Here is a 16735-nt window from a genome sequence, read left to right as displayed (position 1 = left end):
GATTAAACATACAAAATATTTATCAGCTCCTCAGTGATCTCTAGTGTTGACAGATGTTCTGTTTCTACTATGTTGTGCATGCACTTGTGCAAACATCATGTTTTGATTTTAAAGTAAAGCTGTATGTGCTACCTTTTTGTGTAGCTGGGATACTTTTCATCTCACATATTTCAGTTCAGTTGTGTTTTTCTTGTTGTGTGGCATTATGGATTTTCCTTTGTCTTTCCGCATTCAACCTTGCAAGATTGCCATGAAAATTCAGCAACCCAGGCACAAAATGTACTTATCTGTTCTTGCATAACTGGTAACAATGAAAGAGATGAGAATGCTTGGCTTGCCCATCACAGATTTTGTTCCGGAGGAGTTTTGTATAGCATTTTGTGGGGTCATAAACATGGTATTTTTATCATAGCCTTTCAAACAATCTCTATTTCTAATGATGGATTTGCACAGTAAAAACTGAATTGAGTATGGAACAAGAAGCTTAGAAATACAAACAGAAGAATTCATAACTTTTCCACCATAACCCTTTCCCTGCTCTTTCTTCCTTTCAGTTGCTGATATGTCTTCAAGATGAGTGGAATGGGAGAAAATACCTCTGACCCATCCAGGGCAGAGTCAAGAAAGCGCAAGGATCCTGATCAGCTTGGACCCAGGTTAGACCACTTAAGTCTGAGGATGTCAAAAGACAAAGACTTGGAAAATATGTTAAATGTTCATGTGTTTTTCATGAATCTTAGAAAATGACAAACATGACATTCTAGCTAGAAGTCAGTACTAAGCTGATTTGGTAATTCTGTGTTGTTGTGGATAGAGAGTAGGGATTGAGATTTATTTATTTGCTTGGTGTTTTTGTTTGTTTGTTTGTTTGTTTGTTTGTTTTAATCCTCTGTAGTGCAAAATACACAATTTGGGTGACAGAATGGGAGCTGTGTAAAAATCTTCTTTGGCCAATCACTTCAAAGAGTCTTCAGACACTCCTACTGGCAATCTACAAGTTGTTTTGTTTGTTTGTTTGTTTGTTTTACCACCTCTCTTGTACATTATTATCAAAGAATTGAAAAATATTTTACCGTTTTATAACATTTGCATGACCAACACTGAAATAATTCTTAAAATGCAACAGCTGATTCAGCATTTTTTTCTTATGACCGTCTTGCACAATTTCAGAAGGCAGCACGAGGAGTGTGGATTGTTTGGTTTAGCTTTCTAAGCTGTTTTATTTCCCTGTACACTACTTGATAGTCCTTGGATTCACAACGTGAGGAAGCAGACTTGTAAATGTTCAGATGTCCCAACCACCCCAGTTAATCCTCTATTTTGAACTTAATTTCCCAAATCTCCTTTGAAACAAAACATGACTACTGGAAAAAATAATGTCTTTTTTTTTTTTTTTTCTTTTAATGACACTTTTCTTGTTCAGGAAGAAACCTTTCTGCTTGAGAAATTTGTAGTATATCTTTGTAGTGAGAGAGGGCAGTTCTCTCAAAGCATTTAAACATCAAAGCATTTAAGCATCTTTGACCAGATGGCAAACAAACTGGCATTAAATACAGCATTTTTTTAAACTCCTCTTTCAGCCCTAAACGAAGCACTGAGAAACGCAATCGTGAGCAAGAGAATAAATACATAGAGGAACTTGCAGAGCTGATTTTTGCAAATTTTAATGATATTGACAACTTTAACTTTAAACCTGACAAATGTGCAATCTTGAAAGAAACTGTGAAGCAAATTCGTCAGATAAAAGAACAAGGTAAGAAGACTAATTAATTGACTTTGAATATTTTGAAGGTTTATTATTACTTTGGCAAACCCAAATAGTCTCTTCAACTTTTCTTTAGCAAATTTCCAGAATTTTTTTTTAATCAATAATGAAAAATGTTGTAATGCAATGTGTATGGAGTGTGTTAATTATCAGGTTCAGCATTTTTAAAATAACCTTCAAAAAAATTCAGAAATTGCCTAGAGTGAGGGAAAGTCGATCAGCCTGATGTGTGCATCTAACAGAATTGTAATCAGTTGCATCTTTACAAAAGTTAAACTAGCAGGATGGTTCTGGGAGAAAAAAAAAGAAAAAAGAGTACTTATATACTCTTCCATGGATGATGATGACTCCACGTAAAACATGAATAATCCAGGAGAGCATGGGGTATGAAAGTATTCTTCATTCCCCCTCTTGCTTTCTTTTGTTCATATGAATAGATATTGTGGCCTAAATGATCTGTGTCCCCTAAATTCTGACATCACATCCTGAACTACAATAGATTTGGAGCTATTCTAATCTCCAGATAGGGTCCTGTTATAAATGTAAACCAGAGAACGTGACAGTTTTCTTCCTGTTCTTTGTCTAGAAGATTACTTTTTTTTTTTTCTTTTGATATATTTCTTATTTAAAGCTAAAATCTTTTTAGAACTTAAAAATTTTAGAAGGCTTTTTTTTTTTTTTTTTTTTTTTTTTTTTGATGTTATGGATCTATCTGGACTGGCCTGGCCTGAGTGGCACTGAAGGTGTCTGGGGTAGATTCAAATTCTTAAAGTGTGTATGCTTTAGTTTTCATTTAGAAGAACAGAATTTCTTTATAAACTGTGTTTAGAGTAATTCCTTTATTTTTCAAAGTAATGCTACTTTTTCCTTATTGTATAAGTGAATTTATAAAACTAGAGCTTATCTATTGCATCCTTTAGACATTTTTAAAACAAATAGATAAGTAGTGTAGTTCCAGACTGTTCAAAACTAAATGGAAAGTGCAAAGTGTCAAATTATTTCAAATGTCTCCAAAGTGTCTAGTTTTGGTTAATCATTAGGGATGTTTCTACGACTTAGTTCTCTTCTTAATGCTATTATGTTTCCATAATTTTTTAACTGATAATGATGGTCAAGTTGCCATGCTTCATGATAAAAGTATACTTCTTATGCTGGCACAGTGTCTATCAACTTTGCACCTTTCTGAATTGGGATTTAGATTTTCCCTTACCTTTTTTGCTCTTCCTTTTCTCACTTTCAATTTTGCATTTATTTCTGTCATCAGGAGACACATTCCCCTTATCTTTATGGATATGGCATAAGGAAGGAGCTTTTCCTAATGACAACAAAACTGTGTTTTCTTGGGAAGTGAGTGCACAGAGAGAAATCTGTTAGTCCCCTTGATAATTCTCTAAAAAGCTCTAGAAAATCTAGTGTGAAAATTTGGCTCTAATGCACGCTCACTCTGGCAAAGGCAGGGTTTTGTTGTTCAACAAGTCAAGTACCTTAAGAGCAGTTTTCATATTGTTATAAAATGTTTACACTCATCAGACCAGGTTACATTTACATTATTGAAGTCATCATGGGCTAACAATAATGCTAGAATTTTACCAAAGCTGAATGTGTGCTTCATTTTCTAAACTCATAAAATTTTACTGCAAAAACAATTGAAAGTAAAATTCAAAAGGTAAGCTAAAAAAGCTATGAATGCAGTTTATTTCAGCAAGTAGAAGTAGTTTGCAACCCTTGAGCAATAAAGATATTAAATTACTTTTTATGATGTTGATCTGTTATACAAGGTTCTTCAGCTGAGAACAATTAGACTGTCTTTGGATCTTTACATATAAGTTATAGCTGGTACAGACTGGACTTTAATCCTCTCTAAGGAGCGTTGCAAAACATTCAGACTTTCAAGGTGGTCATTATAACAGCATCTTAGAGTCTACAAACAAAGATTGTGAAGCTTCAAGTTAATCCCTTAAATTAATTGATAGTTTGATGCCAATTTCTATATAGAAGCTACATCTGTTTGCTGTTACAGCAAATGTCAGGTGATTTTCCTTTTAATAAAAATTCAAATGACAGCATATTCAGAAATGCAATGTTGTTCTCAAACAGGTTCTTGTTAACACATTTTGTTAACAAATATGACTCACATATAATAAACATTCAAATGGCATTAACAATAGAGTGTACCTATACTTCTCTTGTGCCTGACCTAATCAAGGAAAACATATCGAAGAGATAATGAAAATGTTACTATTACTTTCTCATATTTTGCAGAGGTTTTATCACCTCACATTTGAAATCCTTCTCTTAATGTATTTAAATTAGGAATATAAATACATGTTTTATGTTGTTTCAAATCAGTTTGATGATATTTTCTGCATGCTGTACCTTTACAATGGTGAAACACTCCCATTATCTTAATAGTACCTATTTCTAAAACAAAATAATAAATATAATACTATACTTATACAAAGTGCCATGAGACTCAGGTTAAAAATCATATTTTGTTACAGTTATTTTGTTGCTTTTGTTTTTAAATTTATTGCTTTTGGGGTCACACCAAATACCTGTAGCAGGAAGCTCAGGAACTGGAGGTTCTGAGTGATTCTACACTAATCTGGACAAATAAAGGTGGCTCAGTTTTTGCACAGCGTGTCTATTGTGCATTTGTTCAAAGACTGATTAGATTTGTGAAAACATATTTTACTGAAGTTTTAGTAAAGAGTTTGGATTTTTTTTTAATAAATACTAAAAATTCTTCAACACAAATTTTCTTCTCTGTCTATGAATAGAATAATACGTTAAGGTCTAATTAATTACAAAGCACAGTCATTTATAAATACCTTGTAAAGCCACTGAAAGCAACAAGTTTTATAGCTGCAGCTGAGATTTGACAAGGAGACTTTATTCTAAGTTCTGGGAATGAAAATGAGGAAGGAAAGAGTACAGACCGATATTCATTTCCTATGTCAAGCTTGCTGGGTTGGTAACGGAAAAAAAAATGTAATAGATTATTTTTTTTTTCCACAGTTATACTATATAATTTAATACATTATTATCCTGATATATGCAAATATATGTTTGCAATACTTCACCTGTTATCATTATATCATTTCTCACAGTATAGACTCAAAGATTCTTTAGTTGTGGTATGTTAGAAATTCATTTTATTACAATTTGGAAGCAAGTTAAGAATACGTGTTTGTAACTGAATTCATTAGATGAATTAAAGATATTTGGGAGATATAACCATTGAATGCAGTTTTTAGTCTGGGTTTTGAAATGTTTCCAGTACTTGGGAGAATGAAGTCTCTTTAGAAAGCTTAATTTCCTTCAGGGGACTCTTTCTATATTGTCTTACAGTGATCTCATAGAGATTTGTGTTTGTCCAGTGCAGATTAAAACTTGTGATTCTAGTATAAGGATAAAACAGAAGCTGTATTAATGTAAATCTTAGGTGGATATTTCTACTAGAGATTTGAGGCTTTTGCTTGGAAAAAAAATATATATCATTTTGTCTTTTATAGCATAAAATTGTTATGCAAAGGTATTATACTTGTGTTACATGATAATGAAAGTGTAATTTCTCCTGCTATATGCAATCTATGCTACATTACTTCGAAAGAATAGTAGTCATATGTGTTGCAGATATGTGTACATATATGTGTACAAGCACATTAAGTTCAGATTTGCACATACTTAATTTAAGAAGCTTGTTTTAGGTAAGAGTAAAGACCACTGGGGATAAATGTTCCTTTATATGCCAGACAGCCTAGAAGCTATAATTAGCATTCATTAGTTTATAATCAGTTGAACTGTTTCACATCAATCTTATTAAATTTCATACCTATAGCAGGCCTTTTCCTTGAATTGTATCCTCTGACTCTCTTATTTTTCCTTCTCATTTTTGTTTTTGGTTGCTACATCCTCCTCTAGCTATTCTTTCCCTATTGAACAGGCTATCAAAATTAAAACTTTGTTCTTAGTTTAAAGCTCTATTTTGTCCATCCTGCTAACCTCCATCTCAGGAGGTAAATAGCTCACATTTCCAAGTAGAGTCATTTCACTGCTTGAGCATCTCCTGGTTCAGTCTTTGAAACCTTCTTGTCTTCATTGTCTAGTTGTGCTTTTACCCTCTCCTCTGGGTATCTGAAGTGCACTAGGTACCAGAGGATACTGAAGACCACCTCAAGCTTCTTCAGTGGTTTCTCTAGCTAAGTAGTCTTCTCTGCCCCCTTCAGTGGGATTGCTGGAGATTGTGTCCTGACATCGAGTACAACGTATGTTTTGTTTTGCTTTGTGTTTTTTTTTTTTTTTCTCAATTCCCCTTTGTAGCTTTTATTAAATTCCAGGTCTACATCTCTTATTTTTCTCCCTCTACTCTTCATGCCTTTCTGTTTTCAGCAGCCTTTTTTTTTTTTTTAGGATGACATCCACTTGTGTTTTTTAGATTCATGTGCAGTGGGATATAACCTACTGTACTGCAGTATCCCCCAATGTAATTTGATATGTCAACTCCATTTCCTCGCATAGCCCAGCTTTCATGTTTCCCTATTTTCTGAAGAGGTTTTGTGTTCTGTGTATCAGAATTTCAGTAGTACAGTGAAGGGGCATCAGGGTTCTGGTTATCAGTCTAGCTGTTAATGTGTACTTTTGAGTTGTCAAATCTTATTTTCAGAATAGCCTTACAAGACAGACCTTGGACCAAATGAATCACTATGTGAAAGCTGAACAACACTGGGAGAAGGAATAGTAGTTAATGAAAAGAGACATGCAAGAGCTATGGGATCTGTATGGTATATAAAAAAGAAAAAGAAAAAAAGGCTTGTTGTTAATCACATATCTTCTTTTTCTGGTTTCACATTTGATAGCAAAAACAGTTTTAACTTCCCTATGGCTGTACTACTTTGTAATCACAGGTTCACTCCAGCAGATATTCTCTCGTTGCCTCCAGCACCAGTATGCAAGTAAAATTTCTTGCTAAAGGAAAACAGCATGATCTTAAAGGTGTAATGAGGTGTTACTTTGGCTGCTGCTACTTTGAATTTATCAGATCTGAATTTAGATTCATATTTCACAATGTATTTAAGCAACTGCCTAACTTTAAGCACATGAGTAATCCTTGTAAAGTCAGTGGAACTGCTTGTATGTTTAAAGTTATGTGCATAAATATCTTACCATATCAGGCCATTATGAGAGTATATACAGACAGTATATAGAGGGTTTTGTTTGCTGTTATTTGTTTGTTTGTTCAAATATTTCAGCTGGTCAATTTTACTGTAATTCTAAATTATTGTAAGTTAATTGCATTTGAGATGTCAGGAGATTTAAAACTGATGCCATCATATACATTAATTTGTAGTTTTTGAATCTTTTTTTGAAGGAGTTCTGTATAGCTATTATTATTTACATATGCTCTATTTCCAGCTTGATAGGGTTTTAATCTGTGTTAAGTGTCAGATGAATTTGTACTGTGAAGTTGAGCAATTTATGCAGAACATTTACAAAAAAATCTAGTACAGAATTTGTTTTGCTGTCTGTGCTTCCTACGGCTGAAACTGATGCACTAAAAATGGCTTTGATCTTCCTCTGTAGATTGTAAAGCGTTTTGGCTAAATATCCAGTTATGTTGACTTTAATACTTGCACGCCTCCAGAGAACTGCTGATTCAGTGAAGAATTTAGGTAATGCAGATCTTTAGGTAATACAGAAAGTCAGTTTCTTTTCTGTCTCTGATGAAAAGTAGTCATTAGACAGCAGATTCACCAAGTGTGAAATTTCCTGGGGTTTGCTTATTTTAACAGAGTTGCATGTCATGCAGACCAGTTGATATAGGCCTTATCTAAACACAAGTTGTGACATTGTAACTGATGGTTTTCTGTGGAAGTGGTGTTGTAATTTCCCTAGTATGACTTATGTTAGAGTAGCTGAAAACACCTTTGTGAGATATAGCTTGTTGACAGTGGGCCCAAACTATTGCTTCAGGAAAAATAATCACCACACTTAATAAAAATAGTGAAGTTGCGTGATACCTACGCATGTAACGGGATTTTAGTGTCGTTTGTTGTTGGGTTTTCCTCCCTTAGTCATGACTAAAGTTGTTGTATCTGCTGATTTAGAATAAATATAGCCTTGTTCCCTCAAGCTCATGAGACTGTTTACTTGTTACCTGATTAGGAGATTTAGGTCAATTTTTATTTATTTATTTGTTTGTTTATTTATTTTACTAAGAGCAATAATAGAGTGGTCCTAAGGATGCTGATGTGCTGGCTGGAGACCAGTCCACGGGAAATGAGGTGGCTGTTGGAAGTGCATTTTCCACCTGTGTCAGCCCTTATCTTTGCCACAAGTTCCTATTCCCTCCATTACCTTGGCATTAGCATTTATGCAGTTGTGTGGTGAGTTTGAGCAGTATTTTTGATTTGGCTGGTCTGCTGAGGGAGGCGAGGAGCTGTTTCCCCACAGGACCTTGATGGGACCCCATCCAGCACAGGTGCAAGCCTGCTAACAGACCAAGAACCTGCAGTGACTGAGCCATGGTCTGTCTACAGCTGTCTTTGAAGTGCTGGGCATTGCAGGGTGTCAGCAATGTCTTTCGCTTAACAAACTGTCCTTACCGTAGACTTCAACTTCATTGGTGATGGATGGCTTTGGTTCTAGGGATAATATTCTGGAAGTTTTAGACCGGAAATCTCAGCTTTGACTTTGAGCTGTGGAGGAGTGTGACTCAAAGTTGAAGAGGAACTGCGTTATCAATCCTAACAGGTCTCTTTTCAAGTAGGAATATTAATCATTGGCAGGTGTTACAGGAAAACTTGTTTGTTTTGCATCCTACTTGAATGTGGCTTTTCTTTTATCTTTGCCTTTTTTCATAACTTTTAATTGACCAAGGTAGAAAATCATTCAAAACTAGTGAAGCATTGTTAATTTTATATTCTGTATCTGCAGAGATGGTTGCAGGTCTACAGTACCAATGTTGTGTACTGCTATTGAGGATTTGTGGTTCTGCTATATTTCACATGCTTTGGGAGATATGGCTAAAGTGTTCCCTCTTTGTTTCTCACAGGAGTATTTTCATTAAAGTTTTGGTTTTGTTACTTTAAATGTAAATAGTCAATGAGCAGTTTAAAGTTCAAAACTTTACAATTTTCCATTTACAGTTTTCCATTTTACAGTTTTTCTTGCAATCTCTTGTGAACTGAATACACAACATAAATGTATTTTAGCATTTTAAATTTGGGAAAGAATACAGAAATTTAGACTCATATCCAGAACTCCGTATTTGAACTAAGTTTTTGCGCCTACAGTTGCCCACCAGCTGCATCATCTTCAAAGCTGCCTGGTCAATAAGAAACTCGAATTTTAGGTGGTAAAGAAGAATTAGGAGCTGCTGATTAAGATTTTAGTGTTTGTAGTCTCTGTTATTGCTGCAATATACAGTGTAACAGGTACTGACTCTAGGCCACCAGGGTTTGCTGCGTGCTTTAGATTAGTGTGTGCAAGGTTCTAATCTCAGCAACATGTAAAGCAAGTAAGTGAAGGAGGAGGCTTCATGTTACATTGATTTTTCTCTGTGGAGCTTAATTTAAGGAATAGCAAATTAATTTACTGAGAGTAATGATGATACTTCAGTCAAAATAAAATCGTCTGTTATAAAGAACCTAGCTTTTGTTACACAGCTTTTATCTTTTATTTTTAAGGAATGCAGACTGAAAAGTGATAATATAATATTTACTCACAATAGGTTGCAATGACTTTCATACAGAGTTTGAATCCTGTGGATTTGCAGCACATTAAAGACATATTGATCAAAGGCTCTGTGTTCAAACTGGAACCAAGATAATTGCATCTGTTCTAAGTCATGCCTTTTCATATTGCTGCAAAGATTCTGTATGTGGACAACTGCACGGTTAGTTAGAAATAAGGGTCCATGCAAATGAAATGACTGAAGATATGAAAAACAGATAACACTTCAGGTTTCGGTTTCTTTTATGAAAACCCACAGTGTGCAATGGGGGAAAAATATAGAAAGACTGAAATTTGAAAGATGACATGGCAAATGATCATTTACTTGTTCTGTGATATACACCATTGAGCTCCTAGTGAATGTCCTTAGACAGATGGTTAGAGAGCCAAGACACACATGCCTTCTGTTTCCTTTTATCATTAAAGTGTGTTGGCACATCTGTATGTATTTTACAAGGCAACAGGTGCTCTAGTGTGTGCACTACACACTTGCACACACACGCTCTCTCTCTTTCCTCTGAAAGCAATCCACTCTTGACAACTCTGGTAAGTTGAGAGCAAATATAAGGAGGTGGAGAAAGGAGAGTACATAAATGAATTTAAGTTCTGCTGAAGTTGAAAAATTTCAGAGTAGAAATAATTGAAGATACTCTAAAACTGGGTATGTTACAGATATTGCTGTATTATCTGAAACAGTATCCATGTGTCCCTTTAGAACAAGCAACAGTATGGTACCTCTGTTGATTTAGGCTCCCTTCATCTTGAAGCAGAAAGGCATTTCCCTACAAACCTTGCCTTGGTACTGACACAAGGCAAAATGGAGCTATGCACTCTGCCTGCCACAGAGGACTCTTTAACAGGCAAGAGGCAGTATACTGCCTAATAGCTGGAATCTGTGGCCAAAGTCAACTCGTACAAGAGGCACAGATTCTGAGTAAAAAGTTACTTGAAATTTGAAGCAACATAATGGACGATTTGGTGAGTTTCATCAGTCCTCCCAATCAGATTTGCATATCTTTTGAAATACGTACTGTAACAAAGGGAAGTTCTTGGCATGATGCAATAATCGCGTGGTGAAACATTTTGGGTTGCATTAGGGAGATTTGGCTAGGCAGGTATAGTGGTCCCTTGTCATTTGAAGTTGTGTGAGTATGAAGAGAACTATCCTTTTACTGGTTATTTTTTCTTCTGAGGCACAATTTCCTAGAAAGACTTGGAACAACCTGCAGTTCCCATGATCCTTCTGAGAGAGACATCTTCCAGAGATGGGTTATTTTATGTCAGATTAGGTCTGGGCCTACGTTCAACATGGAAGAGGAAGTGTGCTTAAATATAACAATTGATTCACTTGGAAATGTAAAAAGAGGAGGAAGAGATGTCAAGGTTGTAAATTCTAATTATAGATTGGAAAACTCAGAGGGACCCTCATTTAGATTTCTCTTGTTTTGTTTGTTTTGGTGTTGCACGGAAAAATATAAAGCTATTTTGTGCCAATAACACAATATTTTTCCTGTCTTCCTTCACTTCTACAAAACCTTTTACCTCCTCAGCTTGGAGGAAATATTTGAATGTTATTTTTCTATCTTTAGTTATGTTTTTTAATATATATCTTACATGACTTTCCTGAATGCAATGCTCTCAGTGACTAGCTGTCAAAATCAGTATTTTTGTTGAATGGATTTTCTTCATCTGTCCTTGTTTCTCCCTTTTGCTCTTAAAAGGCTTTATTTTTCAGCTTTTGTTGCTTTATTTCCTCTCATCTTTAGTAATTCTGCATTTTATTTTTAATTTCTTCCCTGGTTACACTGATTCATGCCTTCACTGCAGTTTTAATTTGGGGTCCAGCATTACCATACCTGTGATGGATTTATTCCTTTCACTTTTGTCTCTCTGACACTGTTTTTGTTTGTTTGTTTTTGTTTTGTTGTTGTTGTTTTTTCTCTTAGTGCTGCAGTAAGAAATATAAATAGTTTAAGAAATGTGACAAATTTTACTAACAAGTTGTTGAGTGTTACAGTGATCAATATCAAGGATTACTGTAATTGCTATTAAGCTTCTAAGTGGACACCATCTGTCTAACTGCTGGAGATGCTGATTTTAACTGGACATTTATAAAACAGCTTGTTGGGCTGTTATTCTTAATGTTCAAAATATAATTATGTGTTTGCAGTTGGCAATCTAAACTGTAAAGATGCCCAGTAAGCTTTTTTCTTGCTTGCTGTGTATCAGTGATACGGGTTGAGAAGTCAGTCCATAAAACCTTTATTCATTATAACTGAGGGAGTATATTGGCTTTCTCAGGTTAATTGTGAGTTGCAGTGTGAGAAAACTTTACCTGAGTTCTGTAATGGTCAGGGGCATTGTCATTTTTTCTTTCTTTGAAGCTCAGACAAGGGGCATATATCCCTTATTTTAAGAGCTTAAAACCAAAGATTCGTGGTGTTGTTGTTTTTTATAAGGACTTTAGCTCAGGTCTAAAAAAGGGTTTAGAATTTAGATTTACAGATCAAAAAACATCATCCTTAAATGTTTAAACTGAGGCAGACCCAGTGTCCTATGGAAATAATAAATTTAAAAAGGCTCGCCTGTTAGAGCTTACATGGGTGAAGTGAGGAGTGGCTACCTAAGTTTCCTTTTGCATGACAGTAAATGAATTGCTGACTTGAGGAGAAGTTTCAGGATTATGACATCTGATCTGATTCATACATGGGCTTTGCTGTAGGCCAGCATTACCAGCCTTGGTATAAAGGAGGGTTGTGACTGGAGTCAGACCTTACGGTTCAACATTTCTGGTCTGATGCCACGTTTTGTTCAGCATGCTGTCACCAAATGGAGGCACCTCCCTCCCAGCCTGGTGAAGTAGCATCCATATCCATGACACGGAGCATACTTTTCCCTGAGCTTCTGGTTATCCATGGCTAAGGGAACCATTTGGTTTTAAGGCAGGTCAAAATTTATTCTCAGAGGAGAGTTGACAAAGCTCGCTAAGAAAATTGAGAAAGCAATACTACTTGGTTTTAATTATTTTTCTGTTTATGAATTAATATACTGGATTATAGTGCCAGTTAAGACTGGGTGCAGATCCTTACTTCATGACTGTGAAATAGAGAGCAAGAAATGATAACGTCTAATTAATTATGTTGTAAGAATGGTTCCGTCTATTGGAGGGAGCCCATTTGTAACTATCAGTTCTATTAGCAGGCATTTTAAAATCTGACAGAACAAATTAATGTAAATTGAACATTCATTGAGATTAAAAGTGACTTTGTCTGGATGTAAATCTTAGCAACAAGATAAGCCAAACTTTTCTAGGATGATGGAAAAAAAAATCATTTTAGAGAATATCTTACATGATACTGTGTTCAGACACTCCCAGGAGAGCAGGGCTCATCACGTGTAATGGTTTCTCGGGAAGACAAATACGATCACTCTGAACGTCCCCCTGCTTCCTCTTTCTTTACCCTAGCTTTTATTGCTGAGCAAGCATGATGCTACATGGTGTGGGACATCCCTTTGGCCACTGGCATCACCTGTCCTAGTTCTGTCCCCTCCCAGCCCCTGGTGCACCCCTAGCCTCCTCACTAGCAGGGCAGCACAAGAAGTGGAAAAGTCCTTGGCTCTGTGTCTGCACTGCTCTGCAGCAACAAAAACATCAGTGTGTTATCACCTCTAGTCTCATAAAAAATCCAAACCACAGCATCATACGATCCTCTCTGAAGAAAATTAACGCTATCCTGGCCATAACCATGCCACTGACATACCTGAAGCGGTGTAGTCTATGTTGAAATATATGAAATGAATCTTACACACAGTTTCATAACAGATTTGGATTTTAAATTTTGTTTAAGTAACTATCATGCAGAAGAAAATAGGCTCTTTTAGGAAGCTTTTGTTTTTCTTTATACTTTCCTTGCATTTATAGGAACACTGCTGTCTAAATTCACTTAAACATTTGGCTTGGGCCTGTGATGATGGGTAAGACAAGCAAGAGAAGGGGCCCAAGTGTCTATTTCTGAACACTGAGCTATTATAGGAAGAAAACTTTACTTGTCCTTAATGATTTAGAGCTTTTTCATAAAAGATTTATCTCCTATAATCTGTACTATTAGAAGCAGTAGGAGCCTTGTTCTCCATGTTAGCATGGGCACATTAAATTAAACTTGTTTCTGTTCTTCCTTAGCTGTCTTCAATTATCTGTGCTCCATTTTGGCCTACACTTCATTACGGAAACTTTTTCCTTCACAAAGATCACAGGGAGCCCTAGATCCTTCACATTTTTTTTCGGTGCGCCATATTGGGTCTCTTGAAAACTTTTGCAGTCATCTATGGCAATTTATAAAAGCAAAAAGCTCTTTGCATGTCACTGTGAATGATCTGGTATGTCACAAAGATTTATCATCAGCATCCTAAAATAAAGAAGATATTTTGTAATCATGGTGATGTGGCATTCAAAGAAAGGGAGTCATCTGTTTCCTTTTAACAGTTGGTTGAGTACGTAAGAATAAGGCTTCGAGAAATGGAGCCTGGCTAGATTAGTATTCCTTAGCAGTATGCTATTTTGGCCTAAGTTTTGGAAACCTATAGGTTTAATTAGCTTGGCAATTATATCTGCATGTTCTAGTCTAAAGAGTGTTAACCCATGAATATCTGTTTTCAAAATCCTGCCTGTGGTTTTTATGTTTTGAATAACTAAGTGGAGGGCTGTTAACTTTTGTGAAAGCAATACATTGTTTCTGAGACAGCAATGGAGCCCTGTTTTGAACTAAATTTGCAGATCCTGCCATATTTCTTATCTTTCAAAACATCAGTGCAGCCAAAATGTTAAAGAACATTGGGCTCCCACCATTTAGATATTTCATATTAATACTGCTTTTAGAGATGAATTATCAAAACAAGATGAAGTTATTCATTAAGTAAATAACTAGCCTTACAAAAATTTTAATGCCAAAAAGTACAGTAACATTTTCTGTCCTAATTCAGTATATACCAAAGAAAATAAGTACTCTGTTAAACTGGTGATGCCAAATATTTGTATCCAATATTTCAGCGCAAAGGTCATTTGGCTAGGCCTTTTCTTTTGAAATTAATCCATATTAATGTAACAGATTATAAAGCAACATTGATGGATGTATAGCATTTGTTAGTATGTACAGGAGAGTAGTTTAGATGAGTGTTTTGAAGTAGCTAAATACCAAGAAACAAAAGTGTTTCCTGAACATATGTGCTTGTCTATGTACACAACTACAGCTACTTGAATGTGCTTATATGATTCTGGAATTTATCAGTGAGTGATTAAAGTGAGGGTACTTTTGTGTAAGGCATTGATGGCCACTGTATTTTAACTAAAACGAGTACTCTTTAGTTGTTTAAGTGCTGTATTGTAGGCATTTCTAAAATATTGAAAAGTTGCATCACAAATAATCAGGGATCCAAGCCTACACCAGTTACGTCATGTTTCCTAGGGGAAGAAAAAAAAAAACAACAACAACAAAAAAACAGCATTTTAAACCAGTAAAAATTATAATCTTCAGCACTATCTTGGATTTTGGCCTTTTGATAGGCAAGTCTCCTGGGCAGGCAACACCTTTGATGATTAATTTATTTATGCTCTTTCTCTGGATACACAGTACATGCTGGAAGGTTAGTGTTAGTGGTCTTTTTGGAGAAAAGAGAAAGAATGTTGATTAAAAACATAGGAATACAGACACACACACATTTGATTTGTCAGTTTGCGAGTGAAGCACACCCTTTTGATGTTATTTAAAAGCATATATTGAAAATATACAAATATTTTAATAAGCTAAGAACTGTCTGAAAATTCTGCAGAGTAAATCTGCATCCTGTTGCATTCCCCCGTTACCCCCCCCCCCCTTTTTTTTTTTTTTTTTGAAAACTTAGTGGAAAAGGTCAATGTTGCAGCAGATTCAGACAAAGGTTGTGATGGAAGCTTAATTCCACATTCAAGAGATCTTTATGAAAAACAAAACAACTTTGCACTCATCGTGTGGTAGTTTGAAACATCATCACAGTTTAAAATGAGGTGTTGGGTGAGAAGTAGTTTCTGAATCCAGGGCTACTTTAAGGCTTTGTTTTAGATTTCACTGAAAGAGCAGGATGACTCTTGTCTTCCTGCATCTTTTCTGATAAATAAGCTTACTAGAAATAATTTCAGCAGGGAAATTGTTTTACTTGCTGTGTTGTTTTGTATTTTTATTGTGTGTTGGGGATGGAGCAAATCATTAGGGATTTGGGGTCCTGCCTGTGACTATTTATTCTTCAACTCTGCTTTTAGCAGCAGCAAGTGGGTTGTAATTCTGGGTTTTAGTTCAGTTCCCAATCCTAGAAGCACTTAACTGAAACTAGTGACCTCCTGGTCATCCCAGATTTTTAATAATCCTTGCTGCTGCATTAAACAGTGGATAAATATGGGAATAGTAGGTGCATATTTCTACAAATAATGCTATTTCTCTAAAAAAAGTCAAAGTGTTTGCTGTTAAATCAAATAGTTAGTGATCTTCAGAGAAGGTATTTAAATATATTTATAGAGGGTGAGACTCAGGCTCAGTGCTCTGAATAGAGCAAGCACTGTGCTGGGAGTGTGGCACTGTGGCATCCCAACCACAGCAGCCGGCTGCAGGGCTGGGGGACTCTGCCACTGCTGCCCCAGCAAAGGACACCTGCCTGCATGGGTGGACAGGGGACCAAGTTACTCTTCCAAGGTAATGCCTGGAATTGCAGAAAAGCTTTTTTGCTTTTTTTTTTTTTTTTTTTTTTTGTTCAAATTGCAAGTAGTAGTCCATTAAGTTTTGTAATAATGAGAGAATAAAAGGGATCCTAAGTGTGATGGCAGAAAATAAATGAGACATTGAGAATAATGATAAGAAGAAAAAAGCAATTGTAAAATGCATGTTAAAGTATTCAGCAAAAATACATACAGAGATACTTGTTTTTTTTCTGTCCAGTAGTTAAATACTGTTCTTGGTGAGTTGAATTTCATGATTTTTGTCCTTGATGTCCTGAATACCTCCAAATTTAACTGAGCTGAGGGGGATTATTTCACAGACATCCCTTCCAATGGAAGTTGTACAGGGTGAAAAAAATGATGATTTGAACAAAAAAGAATGATAGAGAATGGTCAAAATTATTAGCAGAATGGAAATTACTGACTTTGTGTTATTAGTTCAGTTTGTTTCTGTTCCTAAATCCATCGTGCTTTTTCAGTCATTAATTTACTTT

At 35.6% G+C, this 16735-nt stretch overlaps 1 protein-coding gene across 6 annotated transcripts in view; it reads left to right on the top strand.

The window, feature by feature from the left end:
* Positions 1-16735, top strand: part of NCOA2 (nuclear receptor coactivator 2) — a 197485-nt gene that overhangs the window by 115504 nt on the left and 65246 nt on the right. For all 6 annotated transcript variants that reach the window (XM_082753629.1, XM_082753633.1, XM_082753631.1 and 3 more), the window contains 2 exons: positions 555-656; positions 1581-1753. In XM_082753629.1, coding sequence (XP_082609755.1) covers positions 574-656; positions 1581-1753 — 256 coding nt within the window. In that variant the 5' untranslated portion in view covers positions 555-573. The remainder of the gene's footprint in view (positions 1-554; positions 657-1580; positions 1754-16735) is intronic.

Source organism: Aythya marila (genome assembly GCF_965140915.1).
Source record: "Aythya marila genome assembly, chromosome: 2".
Lineage (NCBI taxonomy): Eukaryota > Metazoa > Chordata > Aves > Anseriformes > Anatidae > Aythya > Aythya marila.
Note: the sequence above shows the minus strand (reverse complement) of the source record. Positions and strands in the feature narration are given on the sequence as shown.